The 20,199-nt window shown below is 38.4% G+C and overlaps 1 protein-coding gene across 1 annotated transcript in view; it reads left to right on the forward strand.

Annotated features, from left to right (window-relative positions):
- The window catches only part of PARD3B (par-3 family cell polarity regulator beta), a 799,946-nt gene that overhangs the window by 259,642 nt on the left and 520,105 nt on the right, over positions 1-20,199 (forward strand). The window contains exon 11 of the mRNA XM_075284374.1: positions 9,669-9,857. Within this exon, the coding sequence (XP_075140475.1) occupies positions 9,669-9,857 (189 nt within the window). The remainder of the gene's footprint in view (positions 1-9,668; positions 9,858-20,199) is intronic.

Below are 20,199 nucleotides of genomic sequence, written 5' to 3' on the forward strand. Positions count from 1 at the left end.
TATCAACATAAATATAATTAACTCATTCATGGCCGCATATGTCTGCAGTGAGTGAAGGTTATTTCAGTGCAAGAGCTTAAAAACTTAAAAAAAATAAAATATATACCCATTTATCCTATTTATAATACTAGCATAGCACATTGATATATGTATATATATATATCCTATTAATATTATAAATGTGAAAGTTTGTGAGTTTGTGGGTTTGTGTGTTTGAATGTTTGCATGTTCGGATGTTTGTTCCTCAATCACGGAAAAACCGCTCGACCGATTCGGCTGAAATTTTCCACAAGCATAGTTAATACACCCGATTAAACAATAGGCTACTTTTCGTCACAATAGCACACATACGTTTGTGCCAGGACCCCCACAAAACCCAAACTCACATCACCATCTCTGCAATCTCACACACTTTGGACCATAGCAAGCCACAAAATTCATATTGCCCTCTACAGCCTCGCCCCTAACCCCACACACTCACATATACTTTACCACTTTGCCCCTCACCTTAGCGATACTCCAGGAGGCTCTCTTTAACGCTCCGGAGCAGCCATGTTTGCCGACCCCCACCGCTCTGACAATCCACGACACCCCCCACCCATGTCAATACCCCTAGGCGGTCTAAAAAATGCAAAAAAAAAATTTTTTAAAAAAGGAAAAAAAATATAAAAAAAAATAAAAAGGATTAAAAATTCAAATCACCCCCTTTTCCCTAGAACACATGTAAAAGTACTTAAAAACTGTGAAACACATACATATTAGGTATCCCCACGTCCGAAATCGCCCGCTCTACAAAGCTATACAAATATTTTTCCTGTTCGGTAAACGCTGTAGCGGGAAAAATGGTCAAAAGTGCCAAACCGCTGTTTTTTCACTGTTTTGATTCTGATAAAAATTTGAATAAAAAGTGATCAAAGCAATAACATTTCCTGAAGATGGTAGAACTACAAAGTACACCCAGTCCCGCAAAAAAAGACGCCCTATACATCCCCGTACACGCATGTATAAAAAAGTTACGGCTGTCGGAATATGGCGACTTTTCAAAAAAAAAATTTTTAAACACAGTTTTGGATTTTTTTTAAGGGGTCAAAATGTAAATAAAACCATATAAACTTGGTATCCCCAGAATCGTAAGGAAACACAGAATACAGGGGACATGTCATTTTGGTTGCACAGTGAACACCGTAAAACCAAAGCCCGTAAGAAAGTCGCAGAAATGCATTTTTTCTTCAAATCCACCCCATTTGAATTTTTTCCCTGCTTCCCAGTACATTATATAGAATAAATAATGGTGGCATCATGAAGAAAAATTTGTCCCAGGAAAAATTAAGACCTCATATGGCTCTGGGAGCGGAGAAATAAAAAAGTTATGGGGTTTAGAGGGAGGGGAGTCAAAAACGAAAATCAAAAAATGCCATCAGTGGGAACTTCAAATACTTCTGTCCCAAAGTCACTATGTAAAGTTTCTCACAACACCGTATATATAGCAGCTCAAATACAAATTAACTTCAACACAAGTGTCTCACGTATTCTCTGAATTACAGCAAAAACAAGATACAAAGTTACATTTCATATCCCATACCTTATACACAGTACGAAAACCTTACCCATGCCTGTATATACCCACTTCTACAATCACCGCAGACGAAGTCGCGGGTACCAGCTAGTAATGTATAATATGTGTGCGTGTATATTTATATATGATCCCTCTCATTGCTTAATATTTACTTGAATAAGAATGATCTGCAATACCATACACAGGCCTTGGACCATGGTGGCTCTGCACACAATTATTTTTTATAAAACCGTACAGTTTAAAAAATATAATTTCTATATAGTAAATGTTATATGTAGTCAATAGAGGTGAGTAAATCAGTCTATAAAAAGCATGGTTTATTATGAAGTTTCCAAAAATCTCAACTTCGGCCAAACCCAAGACTTTTGGGGTCTGCTATTGACAAATTGTTGTTATTCTCTGGTACTCACCTTCCCTCACCTATCTTGGACTCCTTTAAGGCATCCAGGCTCCATTACACTCATCTTCTGTTCTCCTGGGAGACGTCACATGCCCCCCGGGGGACACTTTGAAGCAAGTGTCATGACGTCGTCAGCACAACTCAGACCTCTAAGACCCAACCCATGGGGCCCAAGACATTTCTGAGTAGGTTGTAAGAAGACCATGATGAAGCGCCACCTTTTGGCAAGTCCACTATTGGAGCTTGATGTCATCAGGTAACACCTGTTGGCAGTCATTCAGGGCTGACACTAAACCACAGCAGGATTAAGAACGATAATGACTATTAACTTTTCATGAAGTACATAAAATATTTCTGGTAGTTCTAAAGCTGTAGGAAATGTTCTGAATGTATTTGACTACTCTGGCATCTTGGCAGAAGAAGACAATAAAACACGTCAAATATGTTGATATCTGAGCATTTACTATAAGAATAGAAGCAGATATCTCAGTCGGTGTCTGAAAATATCTCCTTCGCCTGCCACTAGCCTCTTGCCGAGTTCTTACTAATGCTCTAGGGTCTTGACATCTCTTATCACTAGCGAGCAGCCAGGCAAGGGGCAAATAACACAGTGCTCAGGGCCAGGTTTCTTTGGCCTGTCAAGAGCATAAGGGTTAGGTTGGACAAAAGAAGCTTTCTGAGCACTAGGCAAACAATAAGAATGAATAGGAAACTTTTTAAGCTTAGTACAAAGATAGAGACGAATGGTTTAATCCACATTATGAATATTTCATTAAGGCATAATAAGGCTCTTTATATAAAATCTTTTATTCTCTTCCTTCACTTCAGTGCTGCAGGAGTATGTCACCACTTAGATTAATGAAGAGATTTTGACCTTTTTAAGTCTTGTCACCTACATAACAGTAGAGGTAACCATTTTCTTGCCAAACTTGTATTTGTAGGAGTGAGACACAGCAGTGCAATTGGAATCCGTGGCAGATACAGAGTCATTACATTATTGTAGAGCCTCAGTGACGGTCCTGGTTTATAGATAAATATGACCCCTCTTCACATTTTAGACAGGATTCTATTCTCTTTCACCAGAAATACTTTTCAGCAGTGGCGTAAATACAATGGTAGCAGAGGTAACGGCTGCCACATGGACTGGGACATTAGGGGGCATGGTAGGCCCTGGTGTTTTTTTTTTTTTTTTTTTTTTTTAATAGGCCATTACCTGCTGCAGTAGCCCCAATTGGCCCTATTTACTTACTGAACCCCACTCTTACTCACGGCCGCCTTCGCTTCTATGGAAATGGAGTCTGCTGTGTGCACGAGAAGGGATCGGTAAGTGAGGCCGGGGGGCCCTCATACAAACACTGCTATCATTAAACTCTGTGGTCTTTTCAAACCCCAGAGTGTAATGATCAGAAGCCCAGGAATGGTGAGGGAACATAAAAAACGCTGTTACTTACCTCTCCTGCGCTCTGCCACTCTTTGGCCCTATTTGATTACATCCCAGACATCATGTGGGCCAGGCCAGCTTCATTATGCAATGCCAGCCTGGCGCACGTGACATCTGCGACAACATTGAAGAGGGCTAAAAGCGGGGAGTGCACTGGAACCTGGGAAAGGTAAGTAACAGTGCTTTTTATGTTCCCTAATCTCCGCTGGATCTCCAATCATTATACTCTGGGGTCTGAAAGACCCCAGAGTATAATAATTGTTCATGGTTGGTCGACTGTGGGGCATAATACTTTGTGCAAGGACCACAATACTGTGTGTGCAGGGGCCACTATGGGTATTGTCTCTAGCTGTGACTTTGAGGAACTAAAAGCATATTGAAATCTAAAATTGAATATGGCGATTATAAGCAAACAGAGGTCTGAGCTGCATAGAAATTAGGCAAATGTATGTAATAGATGTCGGTTTGGCATTGGGTTGAGTGGTGGAACCCTGGAAAGTTGTTGAAGTTCTTCTTTAATAAACAAATGTAGTAATTCATATAATACTTTGAACATTACAGCTTTCAGGACTTCTTTTAACTCTTCGGTCTTGTGTTGACTTCTACAATTAGACCTGTGTTTGCTTTTTTCTTGACACCTTGGTGTTGAATACATTCTCTGGGGAATCTTTGATGAAAGCTTAAGACAGGAGCTTATGAGCTTAATAAGAGTTTATTTTTCTATTGCCCTACAGCTTATATGAATCTCATCCCAGAAAAGTTCAGTTTTAATGCATCAGCACCACTCAGGCAATTCATCTTTATAGTAAATCAGATTTGGTAATTCTCTGGGAATAAAATTCTCAGTGTAAAACCTTTAAAACATTAAAGCAGAACATTTATGGCAGCACTTTCTAGTCTTTAACTTTTTTTATTCTGTAATCTGCCGGGGGCCGCTCCAAATATCTCTCAGGTGTGGTAATAAAATCTAATCAGCGGCAGTTCCACCCCCATTCAATCTCAGCTGATCTGCCCATTAAGTAGCCGAGTGACAGATAAACCTTTAGCACATACTGTACCCTGGGGAAATTACAGGATCTTTCATTTGGTTTCTTCATGGGTGTTGTATGTATAAAACATCTTCAAAGTATCCAAAAGTGACATTTTGGTCCAAATCTTGTTGAAAATGACTTGTGCAATGCTTCATTGATCTACTTGATTTGTCATCCTCTCTGCTGGCCTATTTTCTGTTTCAGGTGAGAGGAGGATTTGATAGAGCTGGACCTTTCCTTGATTGCAAAGATATCTTTATAGTCATTTTTCATAGATGTCCTTTTGATATATGTTTTACTGTACTTTGTGGCACTCTCTTGTTTTACATTTGTCCTGGGATAAGAGATAAAGAGAAATAAAAATGCTGACTTCGATTAGTTAGGGTAGCCAAGCAGAACCACCTGTCCTGTACATTGGATATTTTTTTTAGCTAAGTTATGGATTTTAAGATATGGATATTTTAAGACATGGATATCATTCAAACTCATTTTTTTTTCTCACTAACACTTTGGAATAGCCTTAAGAAAGGCTATTTGTCTCCTACCTTTCGTTGTCTTCTCCACACCGCCGTTCACTTGAAATCCCGTTTTTTGTCGGTATGCAAATGATTTCTCTCGCAGCACTGGGGGCGGTCCCCAATGCTGCAAGAGAACTCTCTCCAGCGCTGCCTCCATCTTCTTCAGCAACACCCTCTTCTTTCGTCTTTTTCCGGCGCGCAGGGGGTCAGAATTCAACACATGCGTAAATCGGCTCTGCCAGAGCCGACTTCACATGCGGGCGGCCATTTTTTTGTGGCTGCTTACGCGAGCAGACATAGTACGCTCTGTACTCCATAGAACAATTAATTACTGATTTTCAGGGTATTTTTTTTTGTTGTTGTTGTATTTACTTTACTTACCTATGTGGTCACAATTCATTTGCTGCTGAAACAACAGTTTCTGAGTTTTGTTCTACAATAGTATTACTCAACCTGTACAAAGTGCTCCCCTGTAAAAAAAAAAAAAAAAAAAAAAAAAAAAGTTCCAACTGAGTACACCTAACAAACACCATAGTGTCCATCAGGAGCTGAAGAAAAATTGACACCCAGTGCGCCAAGAAAATCCTATTGCTTATGGGGGCACCTCTGGTAGGCATATACTAAAAGTTCTGAGAGTCTTTAAACTTCCAACCAACTTTTTTTCTTATCAGATCATAGTTCAGAAACTGTTTGTCTGTTCACCACAGACTATTCACTTATGTAGGGGAGATCTGCTCCCTTAAGCCTCATCCAGTATGTTTTGCCTTTGCTTAGTGGCCACATTGGCTGAGTATTTGAAGATATTGGGTGCTTTAGGTGACACTTGTCCCCAGGAACCTCAGAACCTGAATCTGCAACACCCAGAACAATGGTTCTCAGCTACCGCATGTATTCCCTGAGACTTCAAGGCATACTACCTAGGGTATGCACAGCACAGGTTGGGACCACTGATTTACAGCAAAAGCTATGACAGAAAACAATAGGTTGAAGTCACTTCTGCAAAACATTAAGTACATACCTGCAAATAGTCCTACTTTCGATTCACGTTACCATCCTGCAAAAAGACTGGGTTTAATAAAAATGATATTTCTTTTCGATATTTGAGTATGGATATGGACCTAAAATGAATATTTCATTAGAATATACAATATATTTTACAGAATTTTTGGTGATTTTTGTTAATGAAAGTTGTGAAAATGTGCCATACTGACTAATGTTTTGAGACAGTTATATGCCAAATTTTTGGTTAATTTAATTTAAGAGACTTTTCTGCAAAATCTTGTCCTAAAAATTGGATCTAAACTAGATGTGCCGAAATGTGCAACAATTGTCTGCTTTTTTTTACACTAGGGTCAAGTTGTAGTCACATTAGTAAATCTGCTACGAGTGCTTAGCAGTCTACATAGCATGGCCTATTTGCCTCCTGTAAAGAACATTTGTAAGTGCTGAGCCAAGTTAGCCATCCCTATAATGTACAGAATACAGAATTAAATCAATACTAAAGTACAAATACATGGGTGATACATTCCATATAAATGTCCCACAGCTTGTTATTCCTGTTCTGAGAGATACGGTTAGCTCATTGTGAGATCTTGTAGCATATCCTTATTTTTTTAAATTTTATTTTGCTTATATTTACAGTGCCATCATATTTCATAGCACTTTACAGATATTGTCACCACTGTCCCATGTAGGGCTCACAATCTAAATTTCCTATTAATATGTCTTTGGAGTGTGATAGGAAACTGGAGTACCTTGAGGGAACTCACACAAACACGGGGAGAACATACAAACTCCTTGCAGATGTTGACCTTGGCAGGATTCGAACCCAGGACTCTAGCATTGCTATACAGTATATTTACACATATGTGCAAAAATATATGTATATACAGTATATTTTACTTCACATACCATATTAATCATTCATAGTGCCTTTCTCAGCTCTTTATTTAATTTATACACAAATAATTTAGCAAATATTAATGAAAAACGAGTTCACTTCACAGTTTTTACTTTTTACACTTCACATAAGTGTCCTCAAATTGAAAATAACTTATAGGATTATTAAATAATTGATGCTCAGAAATTAAGATGAGTTCAAATACTTGGAAAATCTTCCAAGGTTTTAAGGGATTGCACTTTTTACAGAGTATTCCGTTTATTCCTGATAAAATGACATTAAAGCAAATAGTAGATGGGAATAAATATTTGTAAATAGTAATTAAATAAGTAGCTAGCTGTTGCAGCAAATGTTGACTTTTTTTAGCGCCTTTTCTTGTATTAAAGGGGTTCTCCGGGGACTTAAAGGGGTTTTATGGGCAATTATTATTATTATTTTTTAGTAAAGGTATTTTACTGCTATTAATGGGTTAATAATTGCACCAAAATACCTTTAGCAGTGTTTTGAGTGATTTCTGGCTTTTTGTGGGAGCTCCTGGCATCCTCTGCATTTGTTTATATGCTTCCCTAGCTTCCGGCTGTCCTATCCTACAACTCCCTTGATCCCCTTCTCTCACACCCCCTCCCTGTTTCCCTAGCTAGCTTGCGGACTACTAGCTCTATCTATCTACTTACCTACCTACCTTACTCAGTCCTAATTCTCCTCCCCCCCCACACACACACACAATCATACTTGCCTGTGTCCTGGAGATCAGCATCTTTGGTTCAGTCGGCATCTTCTTGTGCACATGTGGTATGCGCTCTTCACTTCTGCCGGCGACTGTACAATAAAGCTTTATTGTGCAGGCGCCGGAAGAAGCAGAGGAAGTTCTGCTTGTTGTCAGAAGAATGACGATGGGTAAGTATGTAAGGGGTAGGGCAGTTTTGGTGATGCTCCATTTTCGGAAAGTCTAAAATGAAACGTCACCAGATCATCAGAACTTGTGCTTGGGGCGGTCACGTGACGTCCCCAGGTATATAGGTAAATATAGAATAGAAGTTAGGCAGGGGGAGGGGGTTTATTTTTTTTTTTTTTCTATTTATCCCAGACAACCCCTTTAAATTTTATCTTAATTCATCTGGTGGATTCTTCATAATGGACTCTACTTCCTCCCTCCTTTCCTGATCTACTGGCTGACTGTAGAAAATTCAGTCCCTATAGCTCAGGTTATTACCTGTCATATCAGGAGAGGAGCAAAGTAAAGTTTACTACATCTTTATTATTAGGTAGATAATCTTGGACTGATCCACATGTGAATGGTGAGCCCCTGAGACAGGTGGGCCCCCAGCTTACTCTAGCATGGTACAGTACAATCATTTGTATGCAACAGTATAATACTGTATACTGGTTAGGTTAGTTAAGAAACTGCTAAGGTTCTTTTTATATGCTGTAGACACACTGGGCAACTGAGATGACTTCTAGGTGCAGAATCAGACCAAGCAGTATCCTTCCTCCCTGACCCCAACTACACAGTCACACTGCAGGGGCGTCGATCACAATCATATTGCAGCATCTGCTGCTTCTGCTGGCTCACAGAGATTAAAGGGCCCTAGTTTATAGGATGGGAACAATCAAGGGCTAGGCAGCAAACTACTACTAAAAAATACATTTATGTTGGTGACACTTGAGTTATTTGCGAATGAATGGCAGGTTATATTTGCATGTAGCTGTATAGTGAGCCCCCAGAATGAATTTTAGGCACTCCAGTTTGACACTGGGTAGGTAAGTAGATATGAGAGGTAGATGGGTATTAGATAAGTAAATAGATATACAAAAAAGTTTGGCTTTACGTATATTGAACGTACATTTGTAGAAAACATTGTATGAGGTTTAATATTTCCAAACCATCTCAGCTAATTAAATTTGAAGTAAATTGCTTTTACTTTAATAAACAGGATAATTTAATAAATGTAAATGACCCAACAAATTTAAATTCCTGGAGTGTTACAAGAATACTTATGAATGCAACAGAATTTTAATTAGCCTGCCATTTTTACGAGTTTCAAGCTGATAATGTGGTTGTTTATGATATATATCCAAGAATGCTTTTTATTTTGTCATAATTCATTTAGCACAGCAGCTTTACATGATTTTGTCGAACTAAATGCAAAAGAAATGGAAAGAAATGTGATTTTGTAATTTAGTTAAAACGAAGCAATGCAGTTGAATCTATAAGAAAGAATTCGCTAAATCAGAAAAATGTAAATATAAGATATTAAAGTACTGTATATAATGCTTTGTTTCGTTGAACCCAAAAAGACACAATCTGAAGCTTTTAAGTGTATAGATAACAACAAGGTTCCTCTTACAGTTACAGCCGGGGGCTAAAATGAAGTATTAGCTTTACTCTGAGCACAATATGGACCCTGATAAATTACCATATCATGGTGATGAGAAATGCAAGTAACACAGATGTGAATACACCGTGGTGCAGCCATGTGTCTAAACCTCAAAAAAAAAAAAAAAAGATTAAACCAGTTCCACTGACCTACTCAATGTCATCAGTTGTCTTAAATATCCCGTATCACACCCCTGGATTTGTATGCCACATTGGTGTACAGTATGGCATTCTATGGTGTGTGTATAAGGCTTTTGCTATCCTTTCATGTAAGTGCTGGAGATGAGAAATAGGCAACACAAAAGACCCGTCCCAGATTTGTTATTTCTTGTTTTCTTGAATATATATAATAAATATTAATTTGATATATAATATATACTTTAAATGCATATAACTGGGGTTGTTTTTGTTTTTGTTTTTTTCAGCAGAAAGGTGAATTAGAGAACCATGTTGTTTCTCCAGAGAAGGTAGCGCAGATGACCTTTGAGATACCACTTAATGACTCCGGATCCGCTGGACTAGGAGTCAGTCTGAAAGGAAACAAGTCCAGAGACACCAGCACGGATTTGGGAATATTCATTAAATCCATCATCCATGGAGGAGCTGCTTTCAAGGTATGGAACATTGATATGATCATTACATAAAAAACTCAATTATCTTTAACCCCTTAAGGACACAGCCCAAAAGTATGTTAAGGACCAGGCCTGTTTTTTCAAAATTGACATGTCACTTTAAATGGCAATAACTTTGAGACGCTTTAACTTACACAAGTGATTTTGAGAATGTTTTCTCGTAACACAATGTTAGTGGTAAACACTAATCAATATTTTTGTATTTACTTATTAAAAAAATAGGAAATTTGATGGAAATTTGGAAAAAAATTGCAATTTTCAAAATGTGAAATTCTCTGCTTTTCAGATAGTCATACCACCCAAATACATTAATAAATATTATCTCCCATATCTCTGCTTTATATCGGCATCATCTTTTGATTGTATTTTAATTTATTTTGAACGTTACAAGGCTTACAAGTGTAACAGCGATTTTCCAGATTTACAAGAAATGTAACTATGTTTGTTTTGTTTGTTTGTTTTACACACTTTATTTATTTTTTTTTTAAACTTATTTACATTTGTGCTGTAAGCACACTAGAACCAGTGATCAGAGAGGATCACTGGTTCTATACTAACTATAGACTTGCAATACACGTGTATTGCAGTCTATAGAGGAAGCTAGCTATGCAGATGCATAGACTAGCTTTCTCTCGTCCCAGCATCCAAGGGGTTAACCCTCCCCCCATCGGAGCTCGCAATCACCGTCCCTGCTGCTACACGGGAAGCCTGGCTGTCAGATACAGCCGGCCTCCCGTGGAGATCGCACGGGCTCTGCTTCTGAGCCCGTGCAATCTCAATCACGTACAGGTACGTGGGAATGCGGGAACTAACCACATTCCCTGACGTACAGGTACGTGATTTAGCGTTAAGGGGTTAAGGGCCTTCGTATGACCATATCTTATTTGGCTATACTCATGATAAACTTAGCTGCTGGCCTTCTTGTTATTTCTTGCCCTCCAGCTAGTTCTGGTCCCCGACTACTGGTCTTTAGAACACTTTCTCTTCATAATAGATATCTTTAGTTCCCTTTTGCCATGAAATATATGAAATCATTTCAACTATCTAATGTTGATATAGCTATATTTATGGGATGGATAGGATTCACCTTTGATTTTGTAAATTGTATGTATGAGTTGACCTTGCATTAAACAGATGTATTAGACATAATGGAAATGAGACCTGTGCATCCAGGGTATGCTGCCTTCACTAGCTTTATAGAAGTCCACCTTCATGTCTGTACTGTTTTTCCCTTCTGCACTACATGAGAGATCTATTCTCTCTTGTGCTAGCAGATACTGAAGATGAAAAGTGTGTAGTTTCCCCCTACTTACGGTGTATGGTAGTGTTTTTGGGTGCCCTTGATGGTTGGTGAACAGGCGATGCTTGTGGCACAGTTTATTTAGCATGTTTAATGCTGTCACAGAGTAACATTGAGGCACAACCAACTTGTAGCAAGCACTATCCACACTTTGGGCACTCTACAAACTTAGATAGCTTTTCCCTCCTTCTTCTAATCCGCCAAGCCTTTTCACCATGGTGTTGTAGGGAGATCCCTGAAACTTGGACCTGTCTCAGCCAGTGTTGGGGAAATTCAGGGCACGTTTTGGCCATGTATGCCTGGTTTTCTCACTGATACAGCAGGGAAGAAGTTCTGTTACTAAAAATACTTTAAGCTGAAGGTTCTTTATCACAGAATACGGCCCTCATCTACATCTAGATACACAGTAACTGAAACCGGGCCAAACACTGGCTAAAGGCTGGGACTGCCGAACAAGATGTATCTCCCCCCACCTTCTAGAAAACTCAGTGTAGGAGCCATTTTAATTTACACATCATATAAATGGTTGCTTAAGCCCATGAAGTTGACAGATTTCAAAAAACTGTCTAAAACAATGTAAAACATGTTATACAGAAATATAACAGCTGACTATTTGCAGTGTACCTTTTGGTGGAGACTGTAGTGGTGCAAAATTAATTCACAGTTTTCATTGAAAATTAACGCTATGTAGGAAATAAATGTACCAGAAACAAAAGTATTTTTATTTTCGTAAACCTTTAATTTTTCCAGCAGACCTTTGCTTAGCAACTCCTGGCTGTTTAGCAGAATAGATATAGTCGTATTTGTTTCTTGGATATAGTTATGGATTCCAAGTCAGTAGTTTTGCCTGTGAGCTTCATGATTATGTGATTGTATCTGAATGTTAAACTGAATTTTTGACGTTTTTTTTTTTTTTTTTTTCTGAACAAGTCTTATGGCTGCTTCAGATAAACACCATGATCAGAATTCCCATGGTACTGCTTTGATACAAATAAATAAATAAAGTAACTCGACAAATGGTTATTAAACATGTTTTACTTTATGGTCTACAGATCTTTTGCACTGATCTTTGTCCTTTGTATCTCTATGGTTGCAAACCACATGAGTACCCTGTGTATAGTCTGATCCTATAGGTATATTCTTTCCTTAACCTTCTCTTTTTAGTATGTTGGCAAGAAGAGGTGGCAGAAGGAATGAAGTACGGTAACACACAACTGCAGTATTAGTTTGTAGTCTGTAATAACGCAGACATGTAATACTGTAGAAACATATCTGTAAGACTATTTGTTAATCCAATATGCGGAGTTAGTAATTTTTTACATGCTTGCCAACATTTAGTAGGATTTAACCGAAATTTTTTATCGAGGGAATACTCCATTTATGAAGTTGTGCTCCTTCTTTTGGATGCAGCACGCTCCTTTTGATGATGCAAGTATGTCAGGATACAGATACTAAGAATTAAGCTATGAGTAAATGACGCTAACAATATTTGTCCTGAAATGCGTCGGCTTTTTCTGCCATGTATCCGTGAATGGTGATTTATATCCATGTTTTTAATTTTTATATGGAGTAAAAGTTAAGTTTTATAAAACAGTGGATTGCTGGAATTTTTCAAAGTTTTGTCTTCTATTCACCTACAACAGTCGGGTGTTTTTCCGTGCGACCACACCCTTAATTCCATGCTGTGTAACCAAGTAGAGCGTTAGTTTTTTTCTTTTTTATGCTGATACTATCCCTTTTTGTGACTGGACTGTTATATAACATTCCCTTTGCTACATACAAAATGTCAGAGTACCCGTGAATGCTGGAGCTTTCCGCTGGATCCAGTAGATTTTCCATTCTTCTGTGACTTCTGGAGGTCATCTTCTTTTTTAGTAACCTCCTGGACATTCAGGGAGCCTTAGCAAGAATGTTTTTATTGTTTTAAGAATATTGTAGTGATCAAAAAGTGAACTTCCCTGATAAGAGTTATGTTAGCTAGTATTTGGAGCCGGTCCACAGTCATCAGTGCCCTATACTCCTGTTGTGCTTTTCATCCTGGATATTTGTCCTTTTGCATCAAGTTTTTTCTATATCTCAGCAGATTCAGATATTTTGGTTTTTAACATTTGCATTCTGTTTATGTTAATGTTTTTCATCTGCCACCAACCTGCTGAGTCAGCTAATCTCTGCCATTAAACTACACAACAGCACATTCTCAGTCTATGTTAAACAGACAGCCAAAGCATCAATCACAGAAATCTCTTGTCACTGTATTGTACTCAGCTTGTGTTCCTAAAGAAATAGAGATATATAGTTTAAAGGAAGGACAATACAAGGAAATCTGTTATACTAAATAAATCTCCCTTCTAAGAAATGTAAATATTTCCTTTTGTGCATTTACTGAGGTGTAAACTTGTCATTTAGCCTTTTTCCTACATAAGCTTGGTGACTATCAGTATGGTTGTCATTGCTCCTACTATATGAGTTGTCACCCAACTTGCCTACAGATTTGAATAACAAAGCTGTCTAGTTGGGGAGTGATATGTGCATCCCCCGACTGCAAAGATGTTTGGATGTAAAGCTGTGAAGGTGATATTATGACAGCCTTAGTGATTTACAACCTGCATTCTCAGAAATGTGCCTATAACTAAGAATTGCTGGGTAACATTTTTAATATCATTTCAACTACCTGATGATAGCTCAAGGACTTTTTGTATAAAATGGGACAGTTGTGTTAATGATACCAATAACATAACACAAACATATTAAGAGATACAAAATCACAGTGACACACTTAGATACAATGCCTTTATCAAAATTATGAACGCCCTTAACTAGTGAGCTGTCACCTCAGGGTATCTTATACTGAACTGAAAAAATGACAAAGCACTAATAATACAACAAATGTAAAAGAGATATTTTATTAAACATAGCAAATTAAAAAAAAAAGTTTACACAATATAGTTATTAGAATAGGACCATCAGTTTCTAAACCTATGAATGTCACACATTTGTGGAGGTGATAAATTAGACAATGGGAGAACAACCCAATAGCAAAAAAAAAAAAAATCATATTATAAATACTCCTAAATACAACTCTATCTATCTATCTATCTATCTATCTATCTATCTATCTCATTCTTTAAGCCCATGATTCAAAAAATACAATTCCCAGTTATAGGGATTAATAATTTATATGTCCATGTGGCCAAATGTGTCAATTCATTAAACCACAATGGTAATAGATAGCCCGACCACAGACCCATTTCCAAAAACAATAAGGGACAACATACCCATGAATAGGAATTGTAGCCCCAGAAAAAGGCACACTGAAACGATACCATACTATTCTTTGAATCATGGGCTTAAAGAACAATCATACCAGATTTTTCTATGAAGTAGTATTTGTTCCATAAAATTTTTGGTATTGGGTTGTTCTCCCATTTTATATATGTACTTGTGGTCCCATACTAATATATCGCCTTCATAAGTGTCGGACATAGCTTTTATATACTGTTTCCCCTATTCTTTGAGCTATATTGTATTTATTTATTTTTAATTGGAATGTTTAATAAAATATGTATTTTATATTTTTTGTATTTTGAGTATATTTTGAGTGTATTCTGGCTTTATTTTTTTTTGGTTTAGTTTTGTTAATGGTCTGTGAATGGTATTGAACATCAATACCTAACATAGCTCAAGAAAACAAAACCTTTTATTGTAATCAATTATTTTTAACATTGCATTTTCAGTATTATAAATTTTGGTTATCACATTGCCTAACATATATAGTGATATTTTGGGCAGGTGGTCGATGTTGTCGGTGCATTCATTAAATTTGGGAAAGTTAAAACCTAGGATCTACATGGTAGGCTGAAATTTTGATGAACAGAATTTTACTAAGGATCCAGGCTGCAAAGTAAGGACGAGCTTGTCTGTGTCACATATATTACCATTCATACATGCCCTCTTACACTGATATATGTACCTCCATGACTTGACAGATATAGATGTCCTCATACATTGCAGAGCCAACACCTTGGAAAGGAGTAGTAAACTTATCAACAGTACTAGAAAGGACTCCTCTTCATGGCAGCATTGTTGTATGATTGGAACCAGGGTGAAGGCACTAGCCGCTTCAGTCAGTAAAGTGGGTGGTATACTGGTGCAACAACACTTCAAAGGGTAATAATAATAATTAATAATAATGATAAAAAAATTGTAGTAGTAGTAATAATAATAATAATAATAGTAATAATCAGTGGTGGTTCTCCTGAATTATTCCCATCGTAATAATATATGTTCTATCCATAGGATAAGGGATAACTTTGTAGATCAGTTAAAGGGGTTGGCTACTTTCAGAACAATATTGACAAACAAATGTACAATAAAAATATATACAATTTTCCAATATACTTTCTGTATCAATTCCTCATGGTTTTCTAGATTTCGGCTTGCCGTCATTCATTCTGTTACTTGTAGAGGATAAAACCCTGACCATGGTCATGTGATTTACGGTCCATGGTCATGTGATTTACGGTCCATAGTCATGTGATGAGCACACAGGTGCCGCTCGTTATAGTCACAGCACAGTAATCAGACAATTGCCTGGTAATCAGCTGTGCACCTGTGTGCTCATCACATGACCATAGACCGTAAATCACATGACCATGGTCAGACTTTTATCCACTAGAAGTAACAGAATGAATGACAGCAAGCCGAAATCTAGAAAACCGTGAGGAATTGATACAGAAAGTATATTGGAAAATTGTATATCTTTTTATTGTACATTTGTTTGTCAATATTGGTCTGACAGTGGACAACCCCTTTAAGGTTTGACTTCTCAAACCCCCACTGGTCTGGACAATGGTGGAGTTTTGTCCCCCTTTCCGAATGGAACAGTGATCGCGCCAGCACAGGCACCATTTCATGTTAATGGGAGTGCCAGAGATGGCTAGAAGAGTTGAGGGATTAAACCTTTATCTTTTAGCACTGGTAAAACATGCCATTTTTATTTCTTTTTATTTTATATTGAGAGGAGTCCTATGTTTATAATGTATCTTGGTCTTGCTTGTGTACAGCACTGAGGTGGTTAATAGTATGTCTCTATTTAAAAATCTCAGAAAATTGCAGGATAATTTGTAAAGCGCATTAAAACATCAGCTTTTTAATATGGTAAGTGCTTCCCAGTTGGACATTAGGCTGGACTGATACTTAAGTAATACGCAACCATTACACTTTGTCTTTCTTGACAGTGTGTCGCTAAGAAAGTTTGGAGACGTATTTAACTGTTTGAATGCTGCAATGGCAAAATGATTTGCTGTAAAAGAAAGTAGTTGAATGTTAATGCAGCTCTCTTAAATCACAGCTGCTATAAATATCAGTGAAGGCTTCAAGGAGTAAAAAATGAAATGAGATTACTAGAGAAATCTAATCGTGTACTTGATGAATGGTTTTAAGTAGTGAAAATCGGGAAATGTTTATTAAACTAAATGAGAAGTACACACCGATCAGCCATAGCGTTGAGCGCACTGACAGGTAAAGTAAATAATATTGATTGCCTCGCTTCAATGGCATCTTAAAGTTGAAGTCGGGAAAATGGGCAAACGATGAATTCTGAGCAACTCTGTTAGGGTATGCTCACTTAGAGGAATTTGTAGAGGAATAGGTGGTGGTGGAGGTGGTCTTCCACCTTTAAAATCCTCTCCAAATCCCTGCTTTGTGGAACCTGAAGCCAAGCCGCAGATAAGTCCACTCCTAAATAATGAAGCTATTCAAGCATGAGACATTGTGCCCTGGTTTCCATGCTGATTTTTCCGTGGAATTTGTGGCAAGATCGAGCATGCTGGAAAAAAAAAGAAACCATTCCTGCCTTCCATTAAATCAATAGCAGATTTTGGTGTTTTCCAGTGTTTGGATTAGCTCCATATTCCCCCATAGGAAGATACCCATACTGTGATAGATTAATTCAGCGGTTCTCAACCTGTGGGTCGCGACCCCGGCGGGGGTCGAACGACCAAAACACAGGGGTCGCCTAAAGCCATCGGAAAAATACATATTTCCGATGGCTTTAGCAGCTGACAAGCCGCGCTACGTTTTACAGCAGGGCAAGATCCTAGTAGGCTGAAGGACCTATTCAGTACAGTGCCGAGTTACACAGGAAGAGGAAGCTGCAGTGAATGGAGACTGGAAGGTAAGATGGAGAGAAGAGACAGCATGTGTAAGCAAGAGGGGGGGAGGGGGTTCAGGCGGTGTGTGAGCATGATAGTGGGAGTTCAGGCTGTGTGTGAGCATGATAGGGGGGGTTCAGGCTGTGTGTGAGCATGATAGGGAGGGTTCAGGCTGTGTGTGAACATGATAGGGGGGTTTCAGGCTGTGTGTGAGCATGATAGGGGGGTTCAGGCTGTGTGTGAGCATGATAGGGGGGTTCAGGCTGTGTGTGTGAGCATGATAGGGGGGTTTAGGCTGTGTTTGAGCATGATGGGGGGTTCAGGCTGTGTGCGAGAATGATAGGGGGGTTCAGGCTGTGTGTGAGTATGATAGAGGGGTTCAGGCTGTGTGTGAGCAAGATGGGGGCGTGTTTCAGGCTGTGTGTGAGCATGATAGGGGGGGTTCAGGCTGTGTGTAAGCATAATAGTGGGGTTCAGGCTGTGTGTGAGCATGATAGGGGGGTTCAGACTGTGAGCAAGGGGGGGGGGTTCGGCAGATTTTGTGGAAGAGAGCTTCTGTGATTAATCACTATGTTTAAATTATGTTTGCTTTGTAGCAATGAGAATACATAGTGCATATCAGGTATTTACATTCCGAATCACAACTGTAGCAAAATTAAGGCCCGTTCACACAGGCACAGAGGGGGCAGATTATGGCGCGAAATCCACGTCATAATTCGCCCCCTCACAATGGAGGTCTCACGGGAAAAAAAAAGCAGGCTGCCCTTCAGGCGGATTCTGCGGCTCGGTGAGCCGTGGCCTCCGCCTGGCGGTAGCAACCTCCGGAGTCGGCCCATTAATTTGAGCCGACTCCGGGGGGGAAGCCGTGACAGTCGTGGCAAGCGTGTTTTGACCCGAGAGTGATGCGGCTCCCCGCGTCACTCTGTGCCTAAATCCGCTATACTGCCCCCTGTGTGAACTAGCCCTTACAGTTATGAAGTAGCCACCAAAATTATTTTTTGGTTTGGGGTCACCGCAACATGAGGAACTGTATTGCGGGGTCACGGCATTAGAAAGGTTGAGAACCACTGGATTAATTGATTACAGTATCGCCATATTCACAAGTCTTATGGAGTGTTTCCCTGTATTCACTGTTTAGGGCCTATTGAAGTTGCTCCAGTGAAAGAGAGACAATTATCCAGTGAAGGAATTGCTACAAAAAAATTAGAAGATAAACCCTTCTGGTTAAGTCCCACAGAAGAGCTACTGTAGCACATATTGCTTGATATGTGCTTGCTAATGCTTGTTGTGATACAAATGCCTTGCATCTTACTCTGTATGAAGCTTATAGTCACAGAGATGTCTAAATTCCCTAGCTGACCTCTGTCCACAGTTTAAAGCAGTTACAATGGACAAGTGAGCATAAGAACATAATCATTGAGCCTGCTGTGAGGAATCATATTTTTTTCATGTTATGTGGATGGATGTATTAATAGGTAGCACTAGGTGCATTATGAGAAGAAGACAAGTGAGTAGAGGCAATGTGATGTTCTGGGCAATGTTCTACTGGCAAACGTTTGGTCATGGCTTTCCTTTGGAGGCTACACATACTACTTGCCTAAGTTGCACATCATGACAATGGTATACTGTAATAAAAGTGGCATAACATGCAGAAATTGGAGCACCCTGGCTAGTGTCTGCATTTACTTCAATTACAGACTGCTCCATACAGCCTGTAATAGAAGTGTCAGTATTTTATAATACATTGTAACGCATTGCATTAGTGATCAGACTCCCTGGAGTTCAAGAGCCCTAGTTGGCATCAAAATGACAATAAAAACAAAGTAAAAAATTAATAATAAAAGTAAAAAAAAATTCAAATTACCTCCTTTCCATAGAACACACATAAAAGTACTTAAGTAAAGTGAAACCAATTTTCTTCACGCACTCCCTGTGTCTGAAAAACACCCAGTCTATAAACTTGTGAAAATAAGAAAAAAAAAAAAATCAGGAAAAAAAGTGTCAAAAGAGCTGATCTGCCACCTTTTTGCTGGTTCGCCTTTCATAAACATTTGAGTTAAAAGTGATTAAAACAATACCTTTCCCAAAATGTTATGCCTAAAAAGTACATCTGGCCTTGCAAAAAACATCCATGTACATGGAAATATTAAAAAAAAGTTACCGGTGTCAGAATTTGGCGACTCCAAGAAATTTTTTATTTTTATTTTTTCAATAAAAAATAGGGCCAAGCATTCTAGTAAGCAGCGACCTAACACGTTTTTATAGAAAAGCTTTGCGTTCTAGCTTCAAGTATTTGACTTCCATCACTGAGATTTAAAGTTCATTTTTTCTATGGTTGAAGGTGTCTCTGAGCTAAACTGAACCAAGAATTCAGTAATATGTTTAGAAGACTGGTAACAATCATGATGTGCCCCTTTGTTGGAATAGGCTTATGTTGATTTTTCCTATTTTCAAGTCTCCGCTTTTTACTTTTTTAGATCGACTGTCTTCAGTAACCATTTCAAATGTATGCTGAGAAATTGGCTTTAAAGCACAGACTTAAAGACACCAAGAGACTCTGCTCTGAGCACAGGTGCCAGCTCCTGGTGACCTTACAATAATTGTGTTGCATTTTTTGTTTTTCAGGCTGCTAAGGTTAAATGACAGTTTTACTTGGAAACTGTTTTCATTCTGTAGTTTTTCATTTAAAGGGAATATATCCATTTTAAATAATTAATACCATGTAGTAATGCTTGAACTTTTTTTCTAAGGCATGTTTATTTTCTAATTGTGGATTTTTTTTTAAATTCTATTTTCTGTACATGTTTTGGGGGCTGTTATCTTGCCTGAGATGCTGGTAACCGCATTTAGAGATGAGCTTTATTGTAGCCAT

Source organism: Leptodactylus fuscus, chromosome 8, assembly GCF_031893055.1.
Source record: "Leptodactylus fuscus isolate aLepFus1 chromosome 8, aLepFus1.hap2, whole genome shotgun sequence".
NCBI lineage: Eukaryota > Metazoa > Chordata > Amphibia > Anura > Leptodactylidae > Leptodactylus > Leptodactylus fuscus.